Genomic DNA, 15,249 nt, shown 5'->3' with positions numbered 1-15,249 from the left:
TCCAAGCCCTGTCCAGCCTGGCCTTGGACACTTTCAGGTGCACCCACAGCTTCTCTGGGCACCCTGTGCCAGGGCCTCACCACCCTCAGAGGGGTGGATTTTTTTCAAATATCCCATCTAAACCTATTTTCTCATTGTGAAGCCATTTCCCCTTTTCCTGTCACTCCAGGCCCTTGTAAACAGTCTCTCTCCAGCTCTCTTGTAGGTCACCCTGGAACCTTCTCTTTTGCAGAGACAATTTCCAATCTCAGCTCTCCCAGCAGAGCTGCTCCATCCCTCTGACCACCCTGGTGCCTCCTGGATTTGCTCCAGCAGCTCCAGGTCCTCCCCGTGCTGGGCCCAGGGCTGGGGCAGCTCTGCAGGTGGGGTCTCACCTGAGCTGGGCACAGGAGCAGAGCCCTCCCTTGCCCTGCTGTCCATGATGCTGGGGAGGCAACCCAGGACATGGGAGGTTTTTTGGGTGCTGGGGTGTGTCCAGCTCTCCCCCACCAGCATTCCCAATCCCTTCTCCCCAGGGCTGCTCCATCATTTCATCCCCAGCCTGGACTGATCCTGGGGTTGCCCCAGCACAGCACCGGCACTGGGCCTTGTTCAGCTGCCTGAGATTCCCATCCCAACCCAACCCAGGGATCTTGGAGCCCCTCAGGTCCTGGCAGGAAGGTCAGGACATCTGCTGTGTTAGAGGAGAATGGGGCACTGAATAGATTCCCATGTTCCTCAGTGGATATTTTGGTTTGTGCTGCTGCACACCCAGGTGTTACTCTCTGTTAAACATGACAAAAAGGGGTCATGTTTAATCAGAGGCTGAGACTGCAGGAAGTCCTCACTAATTCCTCTCCTACCATTTCCTTTCCTGCTCTAGCTTATCACCTTCCAGACAGCCTCTTGAGACTGGTTCAATTTTATTTCAATATTCTGAAAATCAGCTGAAATGAATGTACACTAACAACTGGGTTTGGGTTTTGATTTTTATCCCTGGGAGATGATCTGTTTATTCCAGACACTTTTCCCCACTTCTTCCTTTTGTCTGTTATGGCTGACTTCCACTCCTTCCCTCCTCTTGAGCCTCAGCAGGAAGGACAACAAATTGGTGGCCTGGGAGCTATAAACCCAAAGCCATTGAGTTGTGTTTGCACATCTGGAATTGGGGGTTGATTCTGTGCTGGGTAGAGGGGACAGCACTGATGGGGTGACAAATATTTGTCCTTTTGTTGGGACTGCCCAAGGAGGAAATCTCCTGGAAATTTGGAAAGAATGGAGAAGAATCCCTGTGTTCATCCTTGGGTCAGGTTTTGGACTAAAATTTGATATTGTGAACAAGATGTAGACAGTTCAGGGATTTCCAAGGCTGCTGTAAAAACATGGAAAGGAAATCCTTTCCCATGTCATGGTTCACCTTGACCTCCAACAGATCCTTGGGATCTGATATTTAATAAGTCTTTTGAAGCCTTGTTGCCATGAGCTACAGCAGCTCTGGAAAGCCTTGAGGTATCCAATGTTTTGTTGCAGAAATATCAGGACCATTTTCTAGAATAACTTGTTTAGGGCCAGGAGGGGTTGGATACTTCAATGCAGGAGCTTCCTGATTCTAAACTGTGGACTTTTGAAGAGGTTTTTAACAAGGTTTTTGTCTGGCAGCTTCATTTGCTATGCCTTAGCTGGTACATCAGGAAACTTCAGGTCTGTACATGAAAATATATGGAAAATTATTATTCTTTTAGAGTGTAGTAATAAGCAAGAAAGTGAACTGGATGTTGCTCTGTGCAGGTCTGTTGTTAGTAATTTGTAGTGGCCAACAAGTTTTCTGGTTCTGATATTGCAAAATCATCTTGTATTTGCTCCTTTGAATTCTTTGCTGGCCTTGAGTTTGTGGCAGGAGTGATTTTACAGAACTCTTGAGTCTGTCGTGGTGAGAGCATCACTTGGCCAGGGAAAGGGGAAATTGTCATGAGAGAAAATGAGAGTGAGTTTCTAATTGCACCTGGCAGAGGTGGAATTTGAGATTTGGGATTTCAGGAGGGATTCACTTGTCAGGCCTGATCTGTGGGGTGGGAGTTCTCTGAGGAATTTGAAGTGGAATGTGGGTGCTGCTGGGAAGTTCTGCAGAGCTGCTGTCCAGCCCTGTGGATTTGGGGAACCTCTGGCCAGGTAGGAGGCAAAACAGAGCCCAGACTTTGATTTTGATCAAAAATACTTTGATTTTTGTTAAAACTTGGGAAAAGAAATCATGGATGATGTCAAAGCCTATTTACCAATACACTTCAGTACCTATACGCTTGGACATCATCCATGATTTCTTTTCCCAAGTTTTAACAAAAACCAAAATATTACACAGCACTTTTTCTGCTTCTTCCTGTCCTCTTCTGCTATTTTAATATAGTAACTAAATATTAATTATTAGCCTCCAACAGACTTTAAATAGACCAGGGATGGGTTTTTTTCCTTGGAAATTCTTTTCCCAATCAATTAAAAAAAATTCTTTTAGTTTTGCAATTTTTAATGCAAAAATGAAAATAGCCTATTAACAGCCCATGTAAAACTAATATTTTGGCCCAGAAGCATCAACAACCTCATCCTTGCTATGTGAACAATTTCCTACATTGCTTAAGTCAAGATTTAATACATTTTTCCCCTCTTCTTACTTCACTACAGGGTTTTTTTGGACAGCACAATTTCTGGATATGACAGAAACCTTTCATTCCATTAAACTATAGCTCAGGATGATAATCACTACTTTAGGAATAGTGACTTTAAGGAAAAAAAAATTGATGCATTTCAGTTTGCCCTTCAGTCTTTAAAAATTATAGGTGTGCACTCTACATGCTGAGTGGGCTCAGGAAAAAATAGAAATATTAAATATTTTGAGATGATTGCTGCTTTAGAAGATACTAAGGATTTATTTCAGCTCAGCTCCTGTAAGGAAGGATATGTAGAATTATAGAGATAGCAGACTTTGTGAATTGAAAAGAAAGAGAATATTTTGGATATTTGTGAGACTATTTGGATATTTAGTGAGAAAACACTTCCCTTCTCCTCCAGTAGCTGATTTTTTGGCAAAAATAGCACCCAACATGTTTTGACTGAAATGGAAATATTTCAGTCTGGAGAGAAGTTATTGCGATACCTCCCGGGAATTGCTGTTTGCAAACTTGGTGACTCCAACCTGTTCTATCTCCTGAGTGACTCCCAGCTCCTGCTGTATCCCCCAGAACACCACAGTCCTCTCTTCTGGCCATGGAGATCCTCCTGTTCCCTGGGAAATTCTGGAAGGAATCTGGAACCCAACACCTCTGTGCTCCGGCACTTGGGGTTCAAGTATTGCTGGTGCAGACAAACAGCTCCTGCTTGGCCTGAAAGGAGCTGAGCTTCCTCTTGGCCACCAGGAGGAATTCCTTCACTGGAAGGGTGGTCAGGCCTTGGAATGGGATGCCCATGGAGGTGGTGGAGTCTCCATCCCCGGAGGTGCCCAAGGAATGACTGGATGTGGCACCCAGTGCTCTGGTTTAGTTGGCAATGTGTTGATCAGAGGTTGGACTCGACCTTGGAGGTCTCTTCTGACCTTCATGATTCTAAGGAAATAGTTTTTGATCAAGAAATGAAAGCCCTAATCAGGTTGTTCATTTTTTCCTGCTCTCAGTTCTCCATTGGTTTGGGTGAGAAGTATCTGGGGTGGGGATGGCTCGCCAGTGTTTGTGTGGGGCTTGGCACAGTGAGTGCGTGATCTTTATGGGGTCCCACTGAGAATTTATGGTCAGAAACCCCCATGGAGATCACATTCCACAGAGACCTTTGAAAAGGGTCATGGAATCACTGAGGAAAACACCTCTAGGATTGCATCCAGATTTACCCACTTTGGCCAAAGCTATCAGTGAAAGATGTTCCTAAGTGTCACATGGCCTAGTATCATGCCATGAGATGTCCCTTTCTCCTCCACTGGAGCTCTTAGGTTCCTACTGGGAAACAAACCAAAGCTCTGTCATTTTTTGGGAATTGGATGTTGGTTGTGTGAGGCTAAGAGAGATGAACCCAGCCAATCCATGCAGCCTCTCCTCAGGAAGGAGAGCCAAGGGCATGTCCAGGAGTCACCTCCTTGCAGGTGCTCTCCTTGGAAGGGAAACAAGGTGGGGATGCGGCTTAGGGGTGTTCTGTTGGTACAATTTTCATTGAGGATCACGGTGTGAAGGTGGAACAGGCAACTCAAAACTATCACCAGGGAGGGCTGGGAGATCCCTTAGAACCCAGAAGATCTGAGGGTCATCCCTGAAATTTGGTGGCCACAGGTCTTGACCTTCCCCAGAAGCCACCAAAGCTGTGCTCCAGCTAAATCTCCTGGTGGAGTTAAATGCTGTGTGTCCACAGGCAGGTCCTCTGAATGCCACCACAAACCCTGGCATTCACTGCTGCCCTGACTATCCAAGGGATAAATCTCTGCTTCCTCCCAGTCCATCTGTCTTTGTTCCTTGTGCACAGCCTGGATTTTAGTTCTGAGCAAATGCTGCTTCCAGGAGATGAAACCCCACCTTTGGAGCAGGCTGTCCTTGGCAAGCCCCCAGTTCCTGGGCTTGGGAAAGCTTTAATGGCCCAACCAGAGCCACATTTCTTTGGGTTTGAGCTCCTGGGTGAATTTCCCTTCCATTCCAGCTCAGTTGCTGATGTTTCTGGCAGCCAGCACAGCAGTGGTTTGGATGAAAGCTCCCTGCTGGCCTAGGTTTATATGATTGCTATTGTTAAATTTTGTAAATAAGTTGTGAGTTCTACGGTGATAGATCCTCCCTGAGGGGTGTCACTGCAGGTTCAGGGCTCTTCCTCTGCATGGAAGTGCCAGGTGAGCCTGTGGATGGCATTTAAGGAGCTGTCCTTGCTCCAGCACAATGATTTTGGACAAGTGAGGGGGGTACCTCAAAGCCAGCTTGGTCCAATGGTTACAGACTCAGAGGAGAAAACTTGTGTTGGAATCAGCACTTTGTGGCTGCTCTGAGCCTGGTGACGCTTTGGGGTGCTGTACTACCTGATCTTTATGCATTTTAGCAAGCCTTTGGGTTCAGGAGGAGACTTTTACCTCACCTGAAGTGTCTGAGACCCCCTGTTCAGCTTCAGCTCTCCCTGCAGAGCAGTAATCATCTTTGGGGTTGTCACATTGCCAATGTGTTTGAAGGAACATCTCCAAAAAACACCAGAGGGTCTTTAGGAGAGGGAATTTCCAACCTGTGTTGGCAAAGAATCCTGACTTCAAACCAGATCTGGGGGCAAGAGAACAATTCAGGCTTTCCCTCTCATCTTGACTCTGCTGAGGCTCTGGTGTGCATCAAATCTCAGTGATTTATTTATTTCTCTTTTCTGAGCTTGGTCTGTGGTGCAGGGATCCCCACCCAGGGCAAGCAGGCTGACAGACTCCAGGCAAAAGGAATGGGGACAACTACTATAAGGGGAAAAAAAGTAGACCAAAATATTTAATTAATTTCCAAGTAATCTTGGCAGAAATGCTGGTTTTATTTACATGCATGTGCATATTGCGAATACATTACAAACAGTATGTAGCTTATAAATGCTACAATATGTAAATAGAAACCATGTTTATTTTGCTGAAACTGAATTTATATATTTTATGTGTGTGTATAAAATAGTGGTGGTTGAAAAGGCATGAATTTAAGGGGACTGAAAGGAAGGGGAATAACAAGTTCTGCATGGATAAAGTGTGACGGGGCTGCAGCCTCCAGGGAGGGATATATGCATTTCCCTGAAAGCCAAAACAAACTCCATGACACTAATGTGCTGCCTTTATTTATTAATAAATAGATCAGAGGATTAATTGATTGCTTTGCTGACTTGTTTCTCTTCTGTTTCTTTGCTTGCAGTAAAGAGTACCCGGTTGTTCCCAGGAGCACAGTGAGACAAAAAGTGTCCTCAAACCACAGCCCCTTCAGCGGTGAGACCAGGGTCCTTTCTGCCTCCTCCAACCTGGGCTCCCAGTACCAGTGTGAGAACGGGGTGTCCAGCACCTCCCAGGACCTGCTGCCTCCTGCCAACCCCTACCCCATCTCCCAGGAGCATGGCCAGATCTACCACTGCACCAAGAGAAAAGGTCAGAGCTTGCCTGCTCTCTGCTTTGTGTTTTCCCCCTCCCAACATGACTGTCAGCATTGTTTCCTGATGTTTCCCCTTGGACAGCTCCAAGGATAACTGCCTTTGTGGGTAGAAAAACATCAAAATGAAAGAAAGAGAGTATTTTAGATATTCAGTGAGAAAATACTTTCCTTTGTCTCCCTCCTCCAATGGTTGATTTTTGGGCAAAAATAGCATGCAACAAATGATGCTGGAGGATGAGCAAGGCATGAGGGTTGTGGGCTGGGAAACTCTAAAATCCCATTTCTGCTGGGTTGGGAATGAGCTGTTTGGAGGGCTGGCAGTGCCTTTCACCCACCATGAATCCACATTTGGAAAGATAGCTGGTGCTGGAGATAAAGATGACTTATCTGCAGCCCCTCAGACAGGCTTAATCTCCAAGTGGAGATACCTTGACAGTTTGTATTTTGGCCAGTTTTCAACTCAGGGCTGTCTCTCAGTTGGGAGACAGTTTTCTGTCTGCAGAAATGCTCAGGCTGATGAAGGGTGCCTGGGATTGAAACCCATGATATCCATGGTCCTTTAGGAACTTTAGGGATCAAACTGTGAGGGCTTTCCAGTGACTGCTCAGCTTGTTCTGCCGTGAAGAGCCCCCTGATAGTGCTGGGATTGTTCTGGGCAGGCATGAAGGGTCTGTGGTCTCTGCCCTCCTCTCCCAGAGCAGTGGGAATGCTTCAATGCAGCACCACTTGAGATAGGAAAAGCTTTAGATCAGTTTTACTTGGAAACAAATAGGGGATTTCCAGGGCTGGATGAAACAAGGGGTGGGCAGGAGCTGGTTTCTGCCAACCCTGTTGCTCTTCTTGGGATTTCCTCTATGGAGAAGCTACCAGAAGGCAGCAAGCACCAGGGCAGCAGGAATTTCTCCCCACAGCAGAGCCCTTCCCACTTCCCTGCACAACCCTATCAGTCAGACACATGTCATTATTTTTAGCAACATAACCCCTGGAGCACTGGGATGTGCAGACACACAGTCTAAGGTAGGGAGGGCTGGGAAGTGCTGGCAGAGGAGGCAGGAGGGCAGTGGAAATCTCTCCCATGTCCTTGGTGAATCCCCCAGATATTGTAACAGCACGTGGGTTGTGTACAGGTATGCAAAGTAAAAAAAAAAAAAATCCCTGAGAAATCAGAATGTTTTCCTGAGGTAAACATTGGAAAGCAGGTGGCATTTGCTGTCCCCTCCAGGTGCCTGTGCTCACATAGAATGTGCCAGAGCAGGGATTGGAAATGGGCATGCTGGCTGTAAGGCAGGGAATAAGGACATGCCCAAAGTGTCCCCCAGGTCAGAGGGGGGATGTGTGGCCTGTTTAACCCCTGCACTGCTGTGGGGTGAGGTGCTGGGCTGCTGCAAAGTCCCACTGCTGGTGCTGGAAGGTGATCCTTGCAATCCCTCCTCAGCGCTGGGAGCTGCAGCTCCTGGGAGCCCTTTCTCAGCTCCTCCATCCTGGGAGCTGAGCTCTCACCTCTGCTCTTCCCCCTTTTCCAAAACTAACCAAAACAAGCTGGCCCAAATGACAACCATCCCTCGGGACAATCCCTGGCTGCTGCGTGTCCCTGCCCCATGGGGCAATTCATCATTCGCCTCCACGTCGGAACGTGATAAGGAACCAGCAGAGGTTTCCTTCCAGTTTTGGGATTCCCGCTAAGTGCTGTCTCCATGGGTGGTTTCCCTCAATCCCCCAATTATCTCACTTCCTCTTATTGTCACAAAAGGCACAGCTATCTGCCCTGGAATAAAGCTCCCCGGCCCTCTTGGCCTGTGCGGCCCAGCGCGGGGACAGGCCCAGGGAGGCCTCGTCTCCCCTCCTTATCTCTGCCATGCCCTGAGTGGCACAAGCAGTTAAGGGCCTTTTATCAGAGCCGCCAAAGGCTTTAATCAAAGAGGAGCAACGTCCTGCCCAACACCAGAGGCTTCTTCCTCGAGGCTGGGTGTCCCAGCAGCCTGAGCCTCCACTCTCCTCACTGAGCCTTCTCCTCTCCCCTCCCCGTGCCTTTGGTAAATGGAAAACAGCCACCAGGGCTTAGAGGAAAGAAACACAAAGTTAATGGGAACCAGAGAGACAGCCTGGGCTGCCAAGCAGCTCTTTGCGAAGTGAAATTAATTAAAAGGAAAAAAAAATTCACTAGAGATGAGCAATTCGAGCGTGATCCAAGGTTTCATGTCACTGAGTGTGGAGCTTCCTTCCAGCACCAGCAAGGATCTTTGTTGGACATGGGAACATAATCCTATGTATGATATTCCTCTTTTTTTTTTTTTTGCTGTTCCAGCCTCTCATTTCTGAGTTTTTCTTCATGGTTCTCCTGCTTTCCTATGTTTGTGCTTAACAATTATCAAGACTCACCACCTCAGAAAACTCAAAAGCAAAAGTTTGTCTGCTCCTACTGCCCCTGTGTCCATTTTCTGGACTGGAAATCTTATTGATTGTGTTGGACTATCCACTCCCCAAGCACTGACTCCTCCTGAGGCAGTTTAGGATTTATCTCAAGCGGATTATTTCCTTTCCCAAGGCTGTGGTTACGGATAAGTGCTCTCAGGGGCAGAGGGCACTTCAGCTGGCTTTGAGACCAGCTGCTGTCTGCATCTTCTGGGGTGAATTCCAAGCCAGTCTCCTTCCAGCTTTGACATCTCCTGAACTTTCTCTGCCTCCTCTTCAATCAGAGCCAAGCCTTGGGGTAGGCTTACTCAGGGACAGGTCTGTGTTCACCCAACTCAAAGGAACCTTGTTCAACTTCTGCTTTCCTGGTGACCTAAGGCAAGGATAAGTCTCTGTGGCTGGCAGTGTTGTTCTTAACTGTCAAGGCAAGATGGATTCACTGTGGAGATCTGATATGGAATTGCATTAGGGGAGAGCAGCAGGGTTGCCAGGGGGTGTTATCTCTGAAGGCTCCCCTGCTTCAGGGAGGTGATGCTCTCCTGGCTGAGGAAGGAAGGAAGGACACATCCCAGAGCTCCTAATCTGGTGATTCCTGGTGTGCAGGTGGGAGGGCAGGGTCACAGCATTGGGAATGACCCCGGTGCACTGCAGTGGGGTTGCTGTTCCAGGAATGGGGAATGGCAAGGATCATCCTGCCTTGTATCCCAGCCCCACTCTGGGATTGCTGATGGCATGTGACAAAGCCACTGGTCTTGGGAGGATGGACTATCTCCAACCCTGTATCTCATCAAGGAGTGGCTGCAGCTCTTGATGTGGATTTTTAGGCTGACACAAAGAGCAGTTGGAGCTTTGTCTTTTTTCTGGTTGTTCTCCACCTCTCCCTCTCCCATTGTTGTGCTTGGAGAAGCCCAAAAGGCCTCACCAGCAGGCAGCTTGCCTTGTGTCTTTCATTTAGCCCCACATCCCAGTTAGGATACTGGGCCTTGTTTTCTCTTGTATTATCCTCTCTCTCAGATATCTTGTGGACTAAATAGTCATCCCTCTAAACCTCTGCTCCCTCCCAGCCTTACACAATCCCAACCACTTGGCAGATTTCTGGGATGCTTGTGATGCTGAACAGGAGGCAACTGGAACAGCCTCTCCCTGGGGAGGTTATAAAAGTTGTCAAGTTGGCACTCTGAGGGAGAAGAGGGACGTGGCAGAATCCACTGGCTCCAACCGGTGAGGACCGTGTCCTTCAGCCCCCTAACTTGGACATCACCCTGGGGAAGGATTTGTTTTTCATCTCCTTCCTGCTCTGATGAGGTCACTGCTGGTACAGCAATGTCTTTCCACCTTCTCCTCAGGAACAGGCACGGTCAGTGTGCACAGACCTCTTTGTTGACTGAACCAACTTCTCCCACATCCCACCCAGCTCTGTTTTTTCCCTCAAGGAATCTGTAGGACAAAACTCAGGCATGGGATGTCTCCTTGGAGGACACACTGCTCACCCTGCTGATGTTTGGAGATGTGATGAGCTGGCCAAGGCTGCAGATGGAGAGATGCAGTGGAGCCCAGGGCAGGGTGCCCGTGGGACACTGAGGGTGAGGAAGGGACTCCCTGCATGGGGAGATGTTCAGGGAGCTGGGGTGCACCCAACTCTTGCTCAGCAGCCACACTCTTGTGGCACTGTAGTTTGATATCCCTAATGAGGAAAGCCTGAGGGAGCTGGGCCAGTCTTGGCTAAGAGGAGACCCCCATCAATGTCTGCAGGGAGGTGCCAAGGGATGGACCAGGCTCTGCTCCATGGTGTCCAGCAGCAGACAACAGGCAGGAACTGATGCTTGGGATGTTCTACCTGAACATGAGAAAGGACATCTTTCCAGCCAGGATGCCCCAGGAGGGTGTGAAGTCTCCTCTCTGGAGATATTCCAGAATTTTCTGGACACAATCCTGTGCCATGTGCTCTGGGATGACCCTGCTGGAGCAGGGAGGTTGGACCAGATAAGCCACTGTGGTCCCTTCCAGCCTGACCCATCCTCTGATCCCCCTCTCCTGTCAGAGGTGCCTGCTGTGCCTCTGTAGGGAGTGCTGGCAGCTTGCTGCCTGTGGAAAAGATTACAGCTTTTGGGGACTGGATTGTCCCTGTCCCACAGCCCTGTTGTGTTCAACACAACACAGCCATATCACAAACGGTGAGATACAGCTGGAATGGCTGGCATGTCTTGGGTTCCATGTCCTCGGATTTAGGACTTATTTTCCCTTTAGAGATGTTCACTTTGATTGGATCTGCCTTGTCCTTTTCTTCTTGGACAACCTTTGTCATTCTTGCAGCCTGGTATTGGCTCTTCAGGCTGGTGCCAGATCCATGCTGGAATCCAGACTGGATAAAACAACAGAGTTAGTGATAATCACCCATTGTGTGTCCCTCACAAAGTCAGGATGAACCTCCTGTAACGCCCTGGAAGTGCGGGTGAGCTCTGAAATCCAAAGGAGTCATGTCCCATTCTTCATTGTCTTCCACCCTGGGGAGATGAGTGTCATCTGTGGGGAAGGAGCTCTCCTGATTTACACCAGAGGGGTAGAGGGAGGCTTAGCACACCCTGAAGTCCAGAGGCTTTCCATGTTTGTGTTTCATTCTACGTGGCCCGAATCTCGGAACTGGGAAAATTCCATTTAAAAAGCCATTTGCGTGGTATTTACAGCCCAGCTGGAAGTAGTAAATACCGGAAATCTTGGAAGCGCTCATGCTCTCGCTCGAGCTCCTTCATTAGATAGATCATCAAATTCCTTGTGAGGGAGCCAGTTTCCAGCCCATTCTTCAGGTTCCGTTTTCCTTGGATTCACTTCAGAGCAGCTTCTCCCTGGCTCTGGCAGCTCCCCCTGCTTGGCAGCACCTCCTCCTTTCTGAGGTTTGTGCAGCACTGAGGGGCTGCTCCCTAGAGCTGATCACCACCCTTGGCTTCCAAGAATAGCAGCAACAGGGGGACATGGTCAGGATATCTCCCAGGATAGCCAACAGCTCCTCTGAGGGCTCAGTGACACCTGGAAAAGGACAAGGAGCTGCTGTCAGGGAACCAACATAGGAATCAAACCCTGAGCAAGCAGTTACATATCCCAGTGTCCTGGTTATGTTGATAGGAGGGAAGAGGATCTTCAGGGACAGGATTGTCCTTTGAGCTGCACTGTCCAGTGTCCAGAGCCCATGAGGATGAATTGAAACTGCAGCATGAGAGACCTTTGGTCTTGTGCCCCTTTTGTCATTGCAGATGTCCCCTTTCCACCCTAAAGCTGCTCCTCACACCCTGGGGATGCCCTCCAGCTGCTCTGTGCTGGCTCTGATCTCCTCTGAGGTGGGACAAGACCAGAGAGCCTGAACTGCTGTAAATCCCTCAGGCAGCACCAGCTGAGGCTCTCTGCTCTGCACCATCCCACCTCAGGATGCACAGGGACCATTCTCTTCCCTCTCTAGCACTTTGAGGCTCCATAAATGGGAAAATCACTGGGAAGAGGGGAAGGAGGACAGGCAGAAGCTGTTAGGGCAGCCTGGAATCCTTTGGTCAGCCTAGGTCCTGTTTGGAGATGGGAACAAGGTCCTTACACACCTTAAAATCCCTTTCCACATAAAACATGAGGGAACCTGGCTCTAGAGGGACCAGTAGAGTGAACCTGAGAGCTTACAGAAGGATAAAGGGCACTTATGGGGTGAAATCCTGGTTGGCTTTGTTGTTTCCTCTTCACCTGTGATGGATTCTGGAAGTGTTTCTGTGACACTGCGGCTCTGCCCAGCTGGGCTGTGGCAGGCAGTGAAATGTCTGGGCTAAATGGAAAAATCAGCAAGCTCAGGTTGTAAGTCAGGCAGTTTTACACCATGGAAAAACAGAGTTTGACTGGTTTGTGTTGTATATTTAAAAAAATCAAAATAAAATAAACAGTCAAACCCCAAGCCAATGATTTCTGGTACCAGCAGAGTGATGCGGTTTAATGCTGAAAACTTTATTAGCAGAACAATGCTGCATTTTACAAGACATTGTTTTTCCACCCCAGTGTTCTTATTACTCAGCAGTGGGTCAGGAATCCAAACTTTTTACACTGTCCATAAAAGCTCCAGCTCAGGCTGCTCTTCCAGATGTACCTCCTGTCATGGAGCTGAGATCAGGACAGAGGTTAGACCTGTGCCTCCAGATTTTGGCTTTCAGGGCACCCCATCCTTTCCCCTGCTCCTACAAAAACTGGACCTGAGCTGGAGTGAGGAGGCTGACACATTCCTGCATCTCCCTGCTCATTGTTCCAGCTGGTTTCAAAAATACGATGGAATTGCTCTTTTATCTCATCCTGCTTCCCACCCCAATGTACAGGGAAGGCAGAGGAGAAACTTGATTATCAGGGCTCTGCCTTGCTGAGGTGAAGGAGCCAGGCTTTGATGTTGTCAGGAAGAAATAAATGGGACTGTGGCTTTCCAGCTGAATTGATGCTATTACAGAGCCAAGGGCCACTGTGGGGATGTCCCTGTGGTGTCCCTCAGGACCTGCTCTTTGTGGGATTGTTGGACCAGGATGAGCAGCAGCAGCTGTTCCAGCTGCACTTGGAAAACCCCTGGGTGGGAGCAAGGGGTTATTTTACATGCAGAGAGGGTGCAGCCTCCAGGAGAGCCCTCGTGGCTGTTCAGGGCAATAAGGGTTACGTGCATGTGTGTGTTTAGATGAAACAAAAGATGCCTGCACTGCCCACCTGCCCCTCCTGAAGGTGTGACATGAGCACTCCCCTCAGAGCAGACTGGCAGCAACACCTCTGTGCCCCTTGTGGGGCACATGCTTTCAGTCCTCCTTTCTGTACAACTGTTTGGGGTTTGTTTCCCCATCATATTTTGAGGGTGGAAAAAATTACAGCTGAAAACACATCGGTGGAGAAAAATTGTAAAGGATAACTTGTTCCAAATTTCTTTCAAATCTGACCCCTGTTCAAAGGGTGCAGCCAGGACAGCTCTAACCAAGTGGGATGTTTTCCTGCCTGCACCAGAAATCTTGTTTTTGAAGCAGCAGCAGCAGTTAATCCATGTCAGAACAGCTCCCCTTCCCTTGCCACACTGTCCTTAAAATCTCTTGGTGAAGTGCTCATCCCTGGGAATTTGGCCATCCATTCCAGCAGAGCTGGATTTCATTTGATGACCCTGTGAATGAATAAATAAGTACACATTCATTTATTCATTTGGCCTCACCCTGGAGATTTCACCTAAATTGTTTATCTCCTTCCCTCTGCTGGCCTGGGATGCTGCAGGAAACAAAGGGCTCTGCAAGATGTGCCTTGCTGTTTCTAGCTGTGAAATTTACTTTTCTCCTTTGTTCCCCTTGGCTCCAGCACACGGCCCTGTGTGGATTTATGTGCCCACAGCCCTGTGAGGATTTATGTGCCCAGCTGCCTTGGCACAGCTGAAGCCTGGGGCTGTCAGACTCCAAATCTGATTGTCCCAACCGTGCCATCGCTGGTGCTCTCTTGGGAGGATTTTTATTGTAATCTCCTTTTTTGTCTCTTTTTATCATTTATATTTTATCATGCAAATATTTTGTTGTAAAGGATTTGAGTTGACAGCACCAGCTCTGAGCCTCCTGGGGGAGAGGGGGGATCCTGGTAGGTGCAGAGGTCACAGGCAGATGTTGTTCCTCAGGTAGAAGTGGCAGCAGGAAGGAGATGGGGAGCATGTGGGAGGATCACCAAGTGAGATAAACCTCAGGTCCCTCCAGCGTCTTGATTTTCCTCCCAGAGCTCCTGGATAATCCGTTCTCTACTCTAGCAGGGCCAAGTGTAAGGCTTGGTTTCCACAGGATAGATGAGTTCCAGGGAAGCGATGGGGATTTACACCAAGGGAAGTGTCAGCTTGTCCTGCAGAGAAGAATGTACAGCCTCGGCCGCGTTATCATTGGTGACTACCAGGACTTTTCTCTCCCAACAGATGAGGAATGTTCCACCACTGAGCATCCCTACAAGAAGCCCTACATGGAAACCTCTCCAGCAGACGAGGACCCTTTCTACAGGTCCAGTTACCCTCAGCAGCAGGGACTGAACACGTCGTACCGGACTGAGTCGGCGCAGCGCCAGGCCTGCATGTACGCCAGCTCTGCGCCGCCCACGGAGCCCGTGCCCAGCCTGGAGGACATCAGCTGTAACACGTGGCCCAGCGTGCCCTCGTACAGCAGTTGCACAGTGTCTGCCATGCAGCCCATGGACAGGTTACCCTACCAGCATTTCTCTGCCCACTTCACCTCGGGGCCGCTCATGCCCCGCCTGGGCAGCGTGGCCAACCACACGTCGCCCCAAATCGCAGACACCCACAGCATGTTCCAGCACCAAAGCTCTCACCAGCCCATCGTGAGGCAGTGTGGACCTCAAACGGGCATCCAGTCCCCTCCCAGCAGCCTCCAGCCGGCGGAATTCCTGTATTCCCACGGCGTGCCTCGAACCCTGTCGCCCCACCAGTACCACTCGGTGCACGGCGTGGGGATGGTGCCAGAGTGGAGCGAGAACAGCTAACCAGGGGGGCAGGGAGTGCCAGAGCCACGGGAAAATCCCAGCAAAAGGGAGAAGGAAAAGGAAAAGAATCCCCCTGTTGATAACAAAGCGTTTTGCAAGACTCCTTGAAGTGAATGTTCACCGCTAGCACTCGAGAGGGACGGACACTGACTGAAACCACGGCCTCGCTGTGACTTGCCCTGACCCCCCTTTTGTTTTCTTTTGTTTCAAAAGAAAAGCCAACAGCCCAGCACACTTCTGTCCC

The 15,249-nt window shown here is 49.2% G+C and overlaps 1 protein-coding gene across 1 annotated transcript in view; it reads left to right on the top strand.

Annotated features, from left to right (window-relative positions):
* Positions 1-15,022, top strand: part of TBX5 (T-box transcription factor 5) — a 36,208-nt gene extending 21,186 nt beyond the window's left edge. Inside the window, exons 7-8 of the mRNA XM_058816845.1 lie at positions 5,856-6,082; positions 14,428-15,022. Of these exons, the coding sequence (XP_058672828.1) occupies positions 5,856-6,082; positions 14,428-15,005 (805 nt within the window). The 3' untranslated portion in view covers positions 15,006-15,022. The remainder of the gene's footprint in view (positions 1-5,855; positions 6,083-14,427) is intronic.
* Positions 15,023-15,249: the final 227 nt, after the last annotated feature.

Source organism: Ammospiza caudacuta, chromosome 18, assembly GCF_027887145.1.
Source record: "Ammospiza caudacuta isolate bAmmCau1 chromosome 18, bAmmCau1.pri, whole genome shotgun sequence".
Lineage (NCBI taxonomy): Eukaryota > Metazoa > Chordata > Aves > Passeriformes > Passerellidae > Ammospiza > Ammospiza caudacuta.
Note: the sequence above shows the minus strand (reverse complement) of the source record. Positions and strands in the feature narration are given on the sequence as shown.